The sequence below is a fragment of the Coturnix japonica genome, chromosome 1 (assembly GCF_001577835.2).
Source record: "Coturnix japonica isolate 7356 chromosome 1, Coturnix japonica 2.1, whole genome shotgun sequence".
Classification (NCBI taxonomy): domain Eukaryota; kingdom Metazoa; phylum Chordata; class Aves; order Galliformes; family Phasianidae; genus Coturnix; species Coturnix japonica.
In genome coordinates this window covers 111,453-124,951 of record NC_029516.1, presented here as the reverse complement: position 1 = coordinate 124,951, position 13,499 = coordinate 111,453, and the positions used below count along the sequence as shown (strand labels likewise).

The window sequence follows — 13,499 nt, the reverse complement described above, 5'->3', positions numbered from 1 at the left end:
CATTGCCTCGCCGGCCGGGCCAGCCGACACAAGGCGTTCTCCACATGCTCTGCCCACTGCTGGTGGGTCTCGCTTCTTTGTGACGGCCAACCTCAACTACAACCGGCTGGGTACCGACAGCTCGCTGCTGGCCGACTCGTGGTGTCCAGCGCTGTCTGCATCGTCACCCCTGTGCTGAACCCCCTCATCTACAGCTCCCAATCAAGAGGTGCGGGCGCCCTGCGGAGGGTCTGGGTGGGCGGTGGGGCTCTCGGGGCTGTGGGGCTTGATGTGGGACCCTCCCAGTGAGAGGGGAATGTGGGGCATAGAATGGCTGAGGGGACATTAAAGACTCTCCAGTTCCACCCCTACTGAGGGCTGGGTGCTCCCCACCAGCTCAGGCTGCCCAATGGCCCCATCCACAGCCTTGGGCACCTCCAGGGTGTAAAAAGGAGAAACTCCAGCCACTGGGTCACAGCTGGGTTCCTGATTTATTCACTCAAAGTTCAGTCACCACCGCAGTGAATGTCAACCTCCTTGTGCTTCGTGATCGCTTATACAGCAGTGCTCTTCTGATTATGTGGGAGGCTGTGGGTGCCCCATCCCTGCAGGCATTCAAGACCAGGCTGGATGTGGCTCTGGGCAGCCTGGGCTGCTGGTTGGTGACCCTGCACACAGCAGGGGGTTGAAAGAGATCATCATTGTGGTCCTTTTTCACCCAGGCTGTTCTATCATTCTATGATTACGGGACTTAACATTTACAAAGTTTCCATACAGTTCTTTCAAGTTCATCTTACCGAGTCCCAAACAAATGCCTACATCAACACAATCTGCTTTCTTAGTCTCACTTCTCGGTTCAGCTTTGGAAGTTTATCTCCGGGTCTCCATGTCTTGCACTCTGCTTCTTACGGTTCCATTCCAAAAAACATGGGTTGTTCCATTAAAAGACTTCACATCAGATTCACAATAAGCTTTCTTAATATAAAATCCCCTGTCTCTTCTGTCTATGTATACAGGCACACCTGTAAAAGCTCATCCTTCATCCTTGTCTCTCTGCCTTCCTACCAGTTAGCGGACTGGTTTTTAGACCAGCATGGAAGGGGATACAAATGGGATGGAGCTGAGAACCTTTGCTTCAGCTCACTCCAGCATGACTTAATTCAAAGAAAAAAATGCTTATTTTATTAAGCAGGGATGTGACACCCACTGCTCTGGGCAGTGATGTCAGGGACTCTCAGCCCTCTGAGTAAAGAATTTCCTCCTAACATCTAACCTAAACATCTGCTGGAATTACAATACAGCAGATTGGGAACAGTCTCAGAGGTTCCTAGGCTTTGTGGGAGATAACTTTCTGACACAGTTGGTGAAGGAGCCTATGAGGGGAAGCAAAATTCTGGACCTGCTATTTGTTAACAGAGAAGTTCTGGTGAGGGACGTAAAGGCTGGAGGCCGTCTGGGACAAAGTGATCATGAAATGCTAGATTTCTTGATCCTTGGCGAACCGCAGAGGGGAGTCAGCAGAACTGCCACCATGGACTTCCGGAGGGCGAACTTCAACCTCCTTAGGACTGTGGTTGAGAGGGTGCCCTGGGGGGTAACTTTGGAGACTGTGGGAGCCCAGGAAGGCTGGGAATACTTTAAGGAAATTGTCCTAAAGGTGCAGGAGCTGACTGTCCCGAAATTGTGAAAGATGATCTGACGGGCGAGAAGGCCGGGCTGGCTGGCCAGAGTACTTTGTCTTGATCTAAAGAACAAAAAGAGAGTTTACAGTCTCTGGAAGAGAGGGTGAGCTACTTATGAGGATTACAGGTTTGTAGTGAGGCTGCACAGGGAGAACATTAGGAAGGCCAAGGCGCAGCTAGAACTGAGCTTGGCTGCTAAGGTCAAGGGAAATAGTAAAAATTTTTATAAACACATCAATGGCAAGAGGAAGGCAAGGGAAAATCTCCATTCCTTGCTGGATTCTGAGGGCAACTTGGTCACTGAGGATCGGGATAAGGCTGAGGTACTTAATACCTTCTTTGCCTCGGTCTTCAATAGTAATGCTTGTAACTCCCTGGGAACACAGCCCCCTGCGCTGGTAGATGGGAAGGGGGAACAAAACGAGCCCTGCATGATCTGTGATGAGATGGTTCTGGACCTGCTTCGAAAGCTGGATGTTTATAAGTCCATGGGGCCAGATGGTTTGCACCCTAGAGTGCTGAGGGAGTTGGCAGATGCGGTTGTCAAACCACTCTCCATCATTTTTGGGCAGTCTTGGCTGGCTGGGGATGTCCCGGTGGATTGGAGACTGGTGAATGTGACGCCCATCTTCAAAAAGGGCTGGAAAGATGATCCTGGCAGCTACAGGCCCATCAGTCCTACCTTGGTGCCCGGGAAGGTTATGGAAAGGATAATCTCAGGTATCATTATGGATGAACGAAAGGTCAGCCAAGGGATCAGGCCTAGTCAGCATGTGTTTATGAACGGTAGATCCTGCCTGACTAACCTGATTTCATTCTATGACAAGGTGACCCGCTTGGTAGATGAAGGTAAGGCTGTCGATGTGGTCTGCCTGGATTCAGTAAGGCCTTTGACACTGTCCCCCATCACATTCTGGTAGAGCAGCTGGCTGCCCGTGGTTTGGATGGGCACACGCTCTGCTGGTTGAAGAAATGGTTGGATGGCCGGGCCCAGAGAGTTGTGGTCAATGGAGTGGAATCCAGTTGGCGGTCGGTCACAAGTGGTGTTCCCCAGGGCTCAGTGCTTGGGCCGTTTCTGTTTAACATCTTCATTGATGATCTGGATGAGGGGATTGACTGCACCCTCAGTACGTTCACAGACGACACTAAGCTAGGAGGGATCTTGAACTGCCTGAGGGGAGAAGGGCACTACAGAGGGACCTGGATAGACTTGATAGATGGGCCAAGGTGAACGGAATGAGTTTCAATAGGGCCAAGTGTCGGGTCCTGCATTTTGGACACTCTGGTCCTCTCCTGTGCCCACTTCAGGAGGTTAATTTTCTTAATGGGACCCCTTAAGGTCAGCGAGACCTTNTGTCATGAACTCTAGTGCGCATGAGGTATGGTTCCTGGACCCTTGACTCTGTGAAAGCTGTGAGTTATCACGTCCTGGCCGGCCGGTAACGATTAGAGCTTGCACCCTAGAGTGCTGAGGAGACTTGGCAGATGCGGTGTCAAACCCACGTCTCCATAATTTTTGGGCCAGTCTTGGCTGGGCGGGCAGTTGTCCCGGTGGATTGGAGACTGTGGAAGTGCGCCCATCTTCAAAAGGGCTGGAAGGAGAGGATGCGGGGCGAGCGTACAGGCCGATGCCAGTCCGTACCTTGGTGCCCGGGAAGGCGTTATGGAAAGGTCATTAAATCTCAGGTATCATGTATGGCTCCGAGTTAATTGAACGACTAAGTGTCAGGCCACATGGGGAGTCAGGGCTAGTCAGCATGTAGCGTTTCCTCCATGAACGGGTATTATGAAATCCCTGCGGCCTGACTAACCGGCTGATTTCCTTTCGTTATTGACAACGGTTGACCCGCTTCGCGCGGTAGACTGGTAATTGGTGTAGAGTCAAGGCTGTCCGGATGACCTCGGTCTGCCTGGATCTTCAGCTGAAGGCCTTTGCCGACACTTGTTCTCCCCCCCATCGAGCAATTTCTGGATGCACTTGTATCTCCCTTAGCGCAGCAGGCCTGGCCTGCCGGTGTTTGGTACACATGGCCAACCTCGATCTCTTGCCTGCTGCGAAGAAATGGAATCTGGGCAGTGGCACGTGGCCCGAGAGGGAGTTGTGGTCAATGGAGTGGAAAAATCCTCAGTTGAGCGGGCGCGCCGTCGGTCACATAGTGGATGTTCCCCAGGCCCAGCTGCTTTGGCCGTTTCTGTTAAACAATCTTTCATTGAATGAAGGTCTTGGCGGCATGAGGGCGATTGACTGCACCCTCAGTACGCGTTCACAGACGACACAATGCTAGGAGGCGTATTCCTTGAAACTGACGCTGAGTGGAGAAGGCAAGCGACACTTTACAGAAGGGACCTGGCGATAGACTTGAAGTAGATGTAGCCAAAGGCGTACGAACGTATGTCCAGCTTTCAGACTAGGGCGCCAGACTCAGTCGTCGGTTTCCTGCATTGCTTGGCATGCACTCTCTGGTCCCCTCTGCCGTTGGTGGCCCCACTTTTGACAGATAGCGTTGCGGCCACCTACACATAGCACCTAGAGGTTAAATTTTTCTTAACTGGGGACCCCCTTAAGGTCAGGCTAGAACCCTTGACCTGCGTTCGCTTCCTGCACAGCATGCAGCCTTTTGAAAGTTGCGTCGACCGCAGTTGGGTTTTTTGGCAAGATACAAGGACAGTTAGTACATCCACTCGCAGCACAGTTCTAAATCTAGGAAAGTATTGTCTGGGTGCACCTAAGTAATAGTCTCAATAAATCAAACTGATCATTGTTGCTGTCTAAGGACTTACGGGTCAAGCTCTGTAACTCATAAAACTATACTTACATTACTAACTCAAAGCTGTATGGTGTTATCGCTCAGGTTGCTGTTGCAGCTGATGCGAACCACCACACTCCTAGTAGCTGGATTCTTACCATCTCTAATTGCCTTTCTGTATTCCACTACCACTGATGCTTTCACTGATTCAATCACATCGCAATACCCTTCAATACTCTTCATACACTGATATTATCTTTGCTTCCCCTGCTTATTAGCTCATCACTAATATAGTATCATCTAGTATTAGCTAATTCCCACCACATATTCACTATTCGTCAATCCACTGGCGATGCACTTGGTACCTTGAGTGGGTCTAGATCCCACTTTACACCCTGATATATACGTCTTCCAAGGCATCTCTGATGGTATACGATACAGCCAGATCTACACGATCGTATCCGCTCAAATAGTCATCCACAGCATTCTCTATCTGATCAGACCCCCACGTTCGCTATCTCATTTGCACCCAGATGGGGCGCCTATGGCTAACCCAGGCTTTCCGTGGACTGAATAACTTCTACTCATGCTGATTGGTTTCTCGCCTGTCAGGTCAGCAACTATCTTTGCCTCTGTCCAGCTAAATTCTCCTCACCTGCTGCCATCGGTCCCCATGTACACTGCGAATCTCTCTCCGCCCTGACGATTCTCGCCCTCATTTCCATGGTACTTATGGCTAAAGAACACCTCTTACGCTGCTATGAGTGAGCATTGCAGAACAAGACGCTGCGCATCTACTCCAACACGTCTGCCAGTTGCAGCGCAGCAATCTCCACACTCTCGTTATCTTGTAGGCACCCACCTCACCCGTCCGTGCGCCCTGAAGCCGCGCATTATACAGGTGTCCGGACAGCAGACAGGGCTCCATTTTCCACATGTGCCTCAATCACATGCATCAATCGCGACCCACCAGTGGCCTCTTTATAGATACATCAAGCTTACCAGATCATGGTCTGCCATATAACCCAAGACATCTCACATGATTGCTCTAAGCCCAGCACAATCTAGTGTTAATTGAGGTTTATGGCTGCAGGGGCGATTCGTTCGATGCAAGCGGCTTCGAAGCCCTTTCGCACACATCCTGTCTAGACCCAGCTCTCGTTCTCCATTGCACAGGCATCTGGGGTTGTGTGGACACTCCCACCAGTGTGAGTTGATAGGCAGACGATAAGCTACGTGCAGGTTCTTCACTTGTCTTGACTGTTGCGAAGGCCTTGAAGTGTAGTCATCTCTAGATTGCCTTCATCAAGTTCATCGAGCTCCAATCGCTCCCACCTCCTCCCCGCTTTGGTCCGTCCTTGCGCCATGAGGTAGCATAGTGGCACCCCAGCGTTCCACTTCTGAGCTGGCCGCCCAGGTGCACCCGAGAGCTGCTCAGGAGGTCGTCGGGATGGATCTACATCCGAGGACAGTGACTACGAAGCAGTCAGACTGGGCTTGGACGAGGAGCAAGGATATTCTGGGAGTTCAGGCACCTGTTGCCGGAAGGGGCTCAAGTTACCTGGCAGGCTCAGGTTCCCACTGTTGTGTGACCTCGTACAGGAGGTGAACTGGCATCTCTGACTCCTATGTGCGTTTTGCCATGATGCGAGCAGTCGCTGGCCCTCTCGCCAGGCGCTCTCCTTCAGGAACTCGCACCGGGGTTAAAGCGTCTGCCTCCTACTGCGTCACTAGCGCGCAGACCGACGGACCTCTTCCCGCGCGCGATGCAGGAGTCAAGACACCACTGGGACCTAGGCGCACGTGTCCAGGTGAGTGACGCCGCCTTAGGACCTGAGGTTCCCTCCCTCCCTCATGCTCGCAGCACTCCCGCAGATCGTTGCTGCTGGCACTTAGGCGCATCTGTAAGGCAAGTACAGGCAGTGAGCCCCTTGCATTGCAGACAGAGACCGAAATGACTCCATAGGGGCTCTCACTCATCCAATGGGGTTCTCTCAGGGTCCCTTCCCAAGCGATGCTGCAGTGGGGCCATGCCTTTGTGCTGGCACCCAGGGCTCAGGGTGGCCCAGGCATTTGGGCAGGCTGTGGGAGCTGATGCTGCCTCCAGCAAAACCAACCAGTCCTCACTGGGAGAAATTCCTCCTGCGGTGCTGCCGGCTGCTCCAGTCCAACCATCAGACAGGGACTGACCACACCAAGGGCTTGGGATCCCACTTTCACATTCCTGGCTCTTCTCTTCTCACCTGAGTGCAAATGGGCCAGCAGAGCTTCAAGGGGAGAGCTGCATCTTCCTGCAGGAGCACAAGGTATCTGGGGTGGGAGCACAGCATGCCTGGCCTCCTGCAGAACAGAGGGTGGTACAATGCACCCCAAATGCTGGGGCTATGGGAAGGGCACCGAGGTGAAGTGAGGCACCTTCCTTGGGAGGAGGGGAGATTTTCCAACCACATTTCCCCTTCTCTGTACAAAGGGTGTCTGGGGGTGAAGGGTTTAAATGTCACTGACTGCTGCATTGCTCCAGAGCACAGTGAAAAATTAGGGTCTGTCTTCCTATGATTGCACTGCATCCCTGTGCCTCCACACCCAGCGCAGCCTCAGTTTTTCAGGACAGGGGGAGCATCACGGGCAGCTCTCCAGCCCTTTAGGAACATCATCATCCATCCTCAGCCTTCTTTTCCCCAGGCTGAACAGCCCCACGTCTCAGCCTTTCCTCACACAGGAGATACCCCAGGCCCTTCATCCTCTTTCTGGCCCCCCGCAGGACTCCTTCCAGGAGATCCCCATCTTTTTGGAAATTATGGCTCATGGCCACCACGTTGGCCACCAGGACCCCCAGGTCTTTTAGCCTTTCTCCTAAACCTGTTTCTCCAGCAACCTCACACAGGACTGCTGTGTTGGGCCAGACACGTACATCAAGGGAGGCCAAAGCTCCCAGCTGGTGTCTGCAGGGCTCCTTGGCACTGACTGGTGCTGTGGGTAACAGCCCTAAATGCGTGTACCCAGTGAGTGGCACCTTCCCACGTGTTTGCTGAGCGCTGTGGGCTGAGGGTTATGTCATGTGGACATCCTATGTGGACAGGGCCAGCGCAGCTCCACAGGGCAGTCAGCAAAATGCTTGGGTCAGGGTGACAGAAATCAGATGTATGGAAGAAAGTCAGGAGTCCCAGGCCCTGGAGAGCCCTGACAGCTCTCTGTGCCTGTGAGTTTACAAACATGGCATGGTGAGCCTCCCTCCGCTGAAACCTGGGGTGTTTGGTACTGGTTATTGTCAAGCAAAGCTCTCCAAAAAGGATGAGCAAGAGACAGGATAGGAAAATAATTAATAATAATAATAATAATTAATAATAATAGATAATAATAATAATATAAATAATCCCTTGTTAGCTGGTTGCAAAGTGTATGGCTTGTCCCAGGCAGCTGGCAGAGAGCAGCCCTTGTGGCCATAGCATTCTCGAGAAGGGTGTGACTTTGTGCAGGAAGCAGGGAAGGAGGCGATTACAGAAGTGCAAATGGAAAGGAAAGAGGAGAAGTGATGTCGGTGTTTGAGACAGGTGCGGTCTGATGGGCAGGACGGAGCCGGGAGTTGTGAGTTAGTCTGGATGCAAACGTGCCATTGGGTTTCCTCAGTGTGGACTTCCTTGCCACTCGATTCTCGCACCAAACAGCACCTCCTGAACAGTGAAAATCGCACTGGTCTGCGAGTATCGGTCATGGGGAAATCCCTCAGTCACTGCAGAGGTAGGACCGCAAGCCATCCAGCAGCGAAACCCATGCTCTGTAGTCCACTGTTCAACCATCTCACCTCTTCCTGGTGCTCCTTTTTCTGCCTGTAGGCCCAATGCAGCTGGCCCATGGCTGAGGGGAACTGGACTCAGGTGACAGAGATTCCTGCTGCTGGGCTTTCCCAATGCCATCCCTTCCTCTCCTCTTGTTCCTGGCCGCATAACCTGGTCCACGCTGCTGGGGCAACGCTGCAATACTTCTCCCTCGTACTCTCTGGACTCCCATCTCCGGCAGTCCCAGTATGTCTTCCTCAGCCCCCTTCCTTTCTTGGACATCTGCTACTCAACGCGTGACTGTGCCCAAGGTCCCTGGCAACAGCCTCAGCCCACGGGCAGCCATCTCCTACCGCGGGCTGCCTGGCACAAGACCTTCTTCCTGATGAGCTTGCGCGGGGTCTGAGTGCCGCTCTGTGGCCGCAATGGCCTACGGACCGCTACGTCGCCATCGTGCACCCCCTGCACTATGCACCAGCCATGCGCCGGCGGCACGTTGGGCCATGGCTGTGGGCTGCTGCTTGTGGGGTTGCTGGAATTCGTGGTGCCACACAGTGCTGGCTTTCCCGGCTGTCCTTCTGCGGGCCATCCATCTGACAGCACCTCTTTTTGTTGACGCCCCCCCCACTGCTGAGCGGCCCAACTGCCGGGCAACACGTTGGCCCACTGAGGTGGCCCTGCACGCAGGCCAGGCGTCTTTATGGGCTTCGGCCCCTTTCCTGCTTGGTTGGTCGGCTCCTACCTACGGCATCCTGGCGGCTGGCTGGCCATGGCCCGCGGCCGGGCCAGCCGACACAAGGCGTTCTCCACCCTGCTCTGCCCACTGCTGGTGGTCTCGCTCTGTCTTTTGTGACGGCAACCTCAACTACAACCGGCTGGGTACCGACAAGCTCGCTGCTTGGCCGACTCGGTGGTGTCCAGCGCTGTTTCTGCTCGTCACCCCGTGTGAAACCCCTTCATCTTACAGCCTCCGCAAACCAAGAGGTTGCCGCGGCGCCCCTGCGGAGGGTCCTGGGTGGGCGGTGGGCTCCTGGGGCGTGTGGGGCTGATGTGGGACCCCTCCCAGTGAGAGGGGGATGGTAGGGCCATAGAATGGCTGGAGGGGACATTAAAGACTCTCCAGTTCCACCCCTATTGAGGGGCGGGTGCTCCCCACCAGCTCAGGCTGGCCCAATGGCCCACATCCCACAGCCTTGGGCACCTCCAGGGCTGGTAAAATGGAGAAAACTCCAGCACACTGGGTCACGCTGGGTTTCCTGATTTATTCACTCAAAGTTCAGTCACCACCGCAGTGAATGTCAACCTCCTTGTGCTTCGTGATCGCTTATACAGCAGTGCTCTTCTTGATTATGTGGGAGGCTGGTGGGTGTGCCCCATCCCTGCAGGCATTCAAGACCAGCTGGATGTGGCTCTGGGCAGCCTGTGCTTGCTGGTTGGTGACCCTGCACACAGCAGGGGGTGAAACGAAGATCATCATTGTCGTCCTTTTCCACCCAGGCTGTTCTATCATTCTATGATTAGCGACTTAACATTTACAAGGTTTCCATACAGTTCTTCAAGTCATCTTACCGAGTCCCAACAAATGCTACGTCAGCACAATCTGCTTTCTTAGTCTCACTTCTCGGTTCAGCTTTGGAGCTATTCTCCGGGGTCTCCATGTCTTGCACTCCTGCTTCTTACGGTTCCATTCTCCAAAAAACACGGGTTGGTTCCATTAAAGGACTTCACATCAGACTTCACAATAAGCATTTCCTTAACTAAAAATCCCCTGTCTCTCTGTCTATGTATACAGGCACACCTAAAAGCTCATCCTTCATCCTTTGTCTCTCTGCCTTCCTACCAGTTAGCTGGACTGGTTTTAGACCAGCCATGGAAGGGGATACAAATTGGATGGAGCTGAAACCTTTGCTTCAGCTCACTCAGCGCAATGCAAACCACACAATCCCATGCACTTAATTCAAAAAGAAGAAAATGCTTATTTTATTAAGCAGGGATGTGACACCACTGCTCTGGGCAGTGATGTCAGGGGACTCTCAGCCTCTGAGTAAAGAATTTCCTCCTAACATCTAACCTAAACATCTTGCGGAATTACAATACAGCAGAATTGGGAACAGTCTCAGAGGTTTCCTAGGCTTTGTGGGGAATAAACTTTCTGACAACAGTTGGTGAAGGAGCCTATGATGGAAGCCAAAATTCTGGACCTGCTATTTGTTAACAGAGGAAGTTTCTGGTGCAGGACGTAAAGGCTGGAGGCCATCTGGGACAAAGTGATCATGAAATGCTAGATTTCTTGATCCTTGCGAACCGCAGAGGGGAGTCAGCAGAACTGCCACCTTGGACTTCCAGAGGGCGAACTTCAACATGCCTAGTCAGCATGTGTTTATGAACGGTAGACCCTGCCTGACTAACCTGATTTCATTCTATGACAAGGTGACTCTGCTTGGTAGATGAAGGTAAGGCTGTCGATGTGGTCTGCCTGGATTCAGTAAGGCCTTTGACACTGTCCCCCATCACATTCTGGTTAGAGCAGCTGGCTGCCCGTGGTGTGGATGGGCACACGCTCTGCTGGTTGAAGAACTGGTTGGATGGCCGGGCCCAGAGAGTTGTGGTCAATGGAGTGGAATCCAGTTGGCGGTCGGTCACAAGTGGTGTCCCCCAGGGCTCAGTGCTTGGGCCGTTTCTGTTTAACATCTTCATTGATGATCTGGATGAGGGGATTGACTGCACCCTCAGTACGTTCGCAGACGACACTAAGCTAGGAGGGAGTGTTGGTCTGCCTGAGGGGAGAAGGGCACTACAGAGGGACCTGGATAGACTTGATAGATGGACCAAGGTAAACGGAATGAGTTTCAATAGGGCCAAGTGTCGGGTCCTGCATTTTGGTCACAGCAACTCCAGGCAACCCTACAGGCTTGGGGATGTGTGGCTGGAAAGCTCCCAGACAGAAAGGGACCTTGGTGTGCTGACGAACAGTGGGCTGAATATGAGCCAGCAGTGTGCCCAGGTGGCCAAGAGGGCCAATGGCATCCTGGCTTGTATAAAGAATGGTGTGGTAAGCAGGACTAGGCAAGTCATCCCGCCCCTGTACTAGGCATTGGTGAGGCCTCACCTTGAGTACTATGTCCAGTTTGGGGCACCTCAGCACAAGAAAGACATGGAGGTACCGGAGCAGGTCCAGAGAAGGGCAACGAGGCTCATGAAGGGCTTTGCGAATCAGCCCTATGAGGAGAGGCTGAGAGAGCTGAGGCTTTTTAGTCTGGGGAAAAGGAGGCTGAGGGGAGACCTTATCGCCCTCTTCCAGTACCTGAAAGGTGCTTACAGTGAGAGTGGGGCAGGTCTCTTCTCACTAGTGACATGTGACAGGATGAGGGGAATTGGCGTCAAGTTGCGCCAGGGCAAGTTTAGGTTGGATATTAGGAAGCACTTCTTTAGAGAAAGGGTAGTTAGGTGTTGGAATAGGCAAAACAGGGAGCTGGTTGAATCGCCATCCCTGGTTGTGTTTAAGAGCCGTTTGGATGTGGTACTCAGGGATATAATTTATTGTAGGGTTATTAGATTTAGGGTACTGGTTAGGCTGTGGTTGGACTTGATGATCTTCAAGATCTTTTCCAACCTGGGTAATTCTATGATTCTATGATTTTCCATGCTCTCTGACACCATTTCCCCCCACTCCAGCAGTGACTCATTGCCACACTGAATTTTCTCGGTGTTTCTCCATCGGTTCTGTTGGCACCTTCCTCTGATGGCGCTGTCCAGCCCCTCAGCTCCTGAGGCTTCAGATACAGAGGTTCAGTCGCCGTCTCTGGAGGTGTTCAAGAAACGCTTAAGTGTTGTACCCAGGGGCTTGGCTTAGTGGGGAGGCATTGGTGGGAGGTGAACGGTTGGACTGGATGACCTTGGAGGTCCTTTCCAGCCTTGGGGATTCTATGGTTCTATGACTGGCCACTATGGCCCTATCATTTGGAAACACTACAGAAAGGTCGCAATAAAGCACCTCCATGATGCAGACCAACTCTGTAGGACACTCTGGTCCTCTCCTGTGCCCACTTCAGGAGGTTAATTTTCTTAATGGGACCCCTTAAGGTCAGCGAGACCTTGACCTCTTTCCTTCTGCCAGTGGTTCTGCAAATACAGAAGTATATATGCAAGCATATCTAGAAGTATGTCTTGTGCCCTAAGTATAGTCTCAATAAATCAAACTGTCATGTTTGCTGCTAAACTACTGGTAAGCTTGTAACTCATAACTATATTCATTACTAACTCAAACTTTGTGTTATTGCTAAGGTTGTTGCACTGATGAAACCAATAACCCAATCCATACCTGGATTTACCATCTCTAATTGCTTTCTGTTCCCTCTGCTGCTACTGTTAATTGGTGCTATGCCCTTAATATCTACAACATATATATTTGCTTCCTGCTATAGTCTATAATAATGTATCATCTGTATTAATTTCCACACACATATTCACATTGTCAATCATGGCCATACTTTGCTGTGGTGCAGCCTTAATAAGTTCACAATCTTTAGTAGATAACAGCTCCCATGTCCTCACAATATCACCACATCCTATGAAACCCCGGGTTCAACTTCTTTTTTGCACCCATGGGCCTGGTAACCCAGGCTCTGGTGTGTGTCTCTGCTGCAGGAGCAATTTTTGCCTCTCCAAATTCCCTCCCTGCTGCATCTTCCATGTTCTGGATTTCCCACTTTGCATTTCCATCGTGCTATGCAGAACTGCTGTTGTAGCAGGAGCCACCTCAAACTCAGGGCAGGCAGCACTCACCTGGTATGAGGCAAAATAACCTCCTGCCTGGCCCTTCAGGAAGCAACAGGGCTCTGTTCCATGGCTCAACCCAGCACAACCAGTGCCTTAATCAAGTACAATCAGTGCATTAACCCAAGACAATCAGTGCTTTAACCCAGCCCAACCAGTGCTTTAACCCAGGACAACTGGTGCCATTGTGTTATGCTGCAGGTGTGTGCAGGGTCAGCCCTGCCCATTGCTGCCCGTCTGCTGCACAGTCTGATGTGACACCCCACAGTGTGGTGGAAGGAAGACATAAGCACTGCAGGTTCTTCACTTTTTGGTGAAAGGCTCGAGTGTAGTATCCATGCTTATCAGTTCATGAGCTCAATCAGCCCTCCCAGCTGGCCCTTCCCTTGGCATGGGGTACCCTGTGCACAGTCATCTGAGCTGCAGCCCAGGTGCACGAGAGCTGCTGCAGGGCTGGGATGGGAGGACAGGACCTAGAGAGGTCAGACTGGGCTGGACGCAGAGCAGGGAATCGTGGAGCACAGAGCCGGGAGGGCTCC

General features: G+C 52.2%; 2 protein-coding genes across 2 annotated transcripts in view; both read left to right on the top strand.

The window, feature by feature from the left end:
* LOC107313979 (olfactory receptor 5V1-like) overlaps nucleotides 1-269 on the top strand; it is a 1,264-nt gene extending 995 nt beyond the window's left edge. The window contains 4 exon segments of the mRNA XM_032444248.1: nucleotides 18-74; nucleotides 76-134; nucleotides 137-226; nucleotides 229-269. Of these exon segments, the coding sequence (XP_032300139.1) occupies nucleotides 18-74; nucleotides 76-134; nucleotides 137-226; nucleotides 229-269 (247 nt within the window).
* A 1,241-nt stretch (nucleotides 270-1,510) lies between these two features.
* LOC116653155 (olfactory receptor 9Q1-like) overlaps nucleotides 1,511-13,499 on the top strand; it is a 15,091-nt gene continuing 3,102 nt past the window's right edge. Inside the window, 4 exon segments of the mRNA XM_032443444.1 lie at nucleotides 1,511-1,573; nucleotides 2,234-2,510; nucleotides 2,582-2,788; nucleotides 3,031-3,100. Coding sequence (XP_032299335.1) covers nucleotides 1,511-1,573; nucleotides 2,234-2,510; nucleotides 2,582-2,788; nucleotides 3,031-3,100 — 617 coding nt within the window.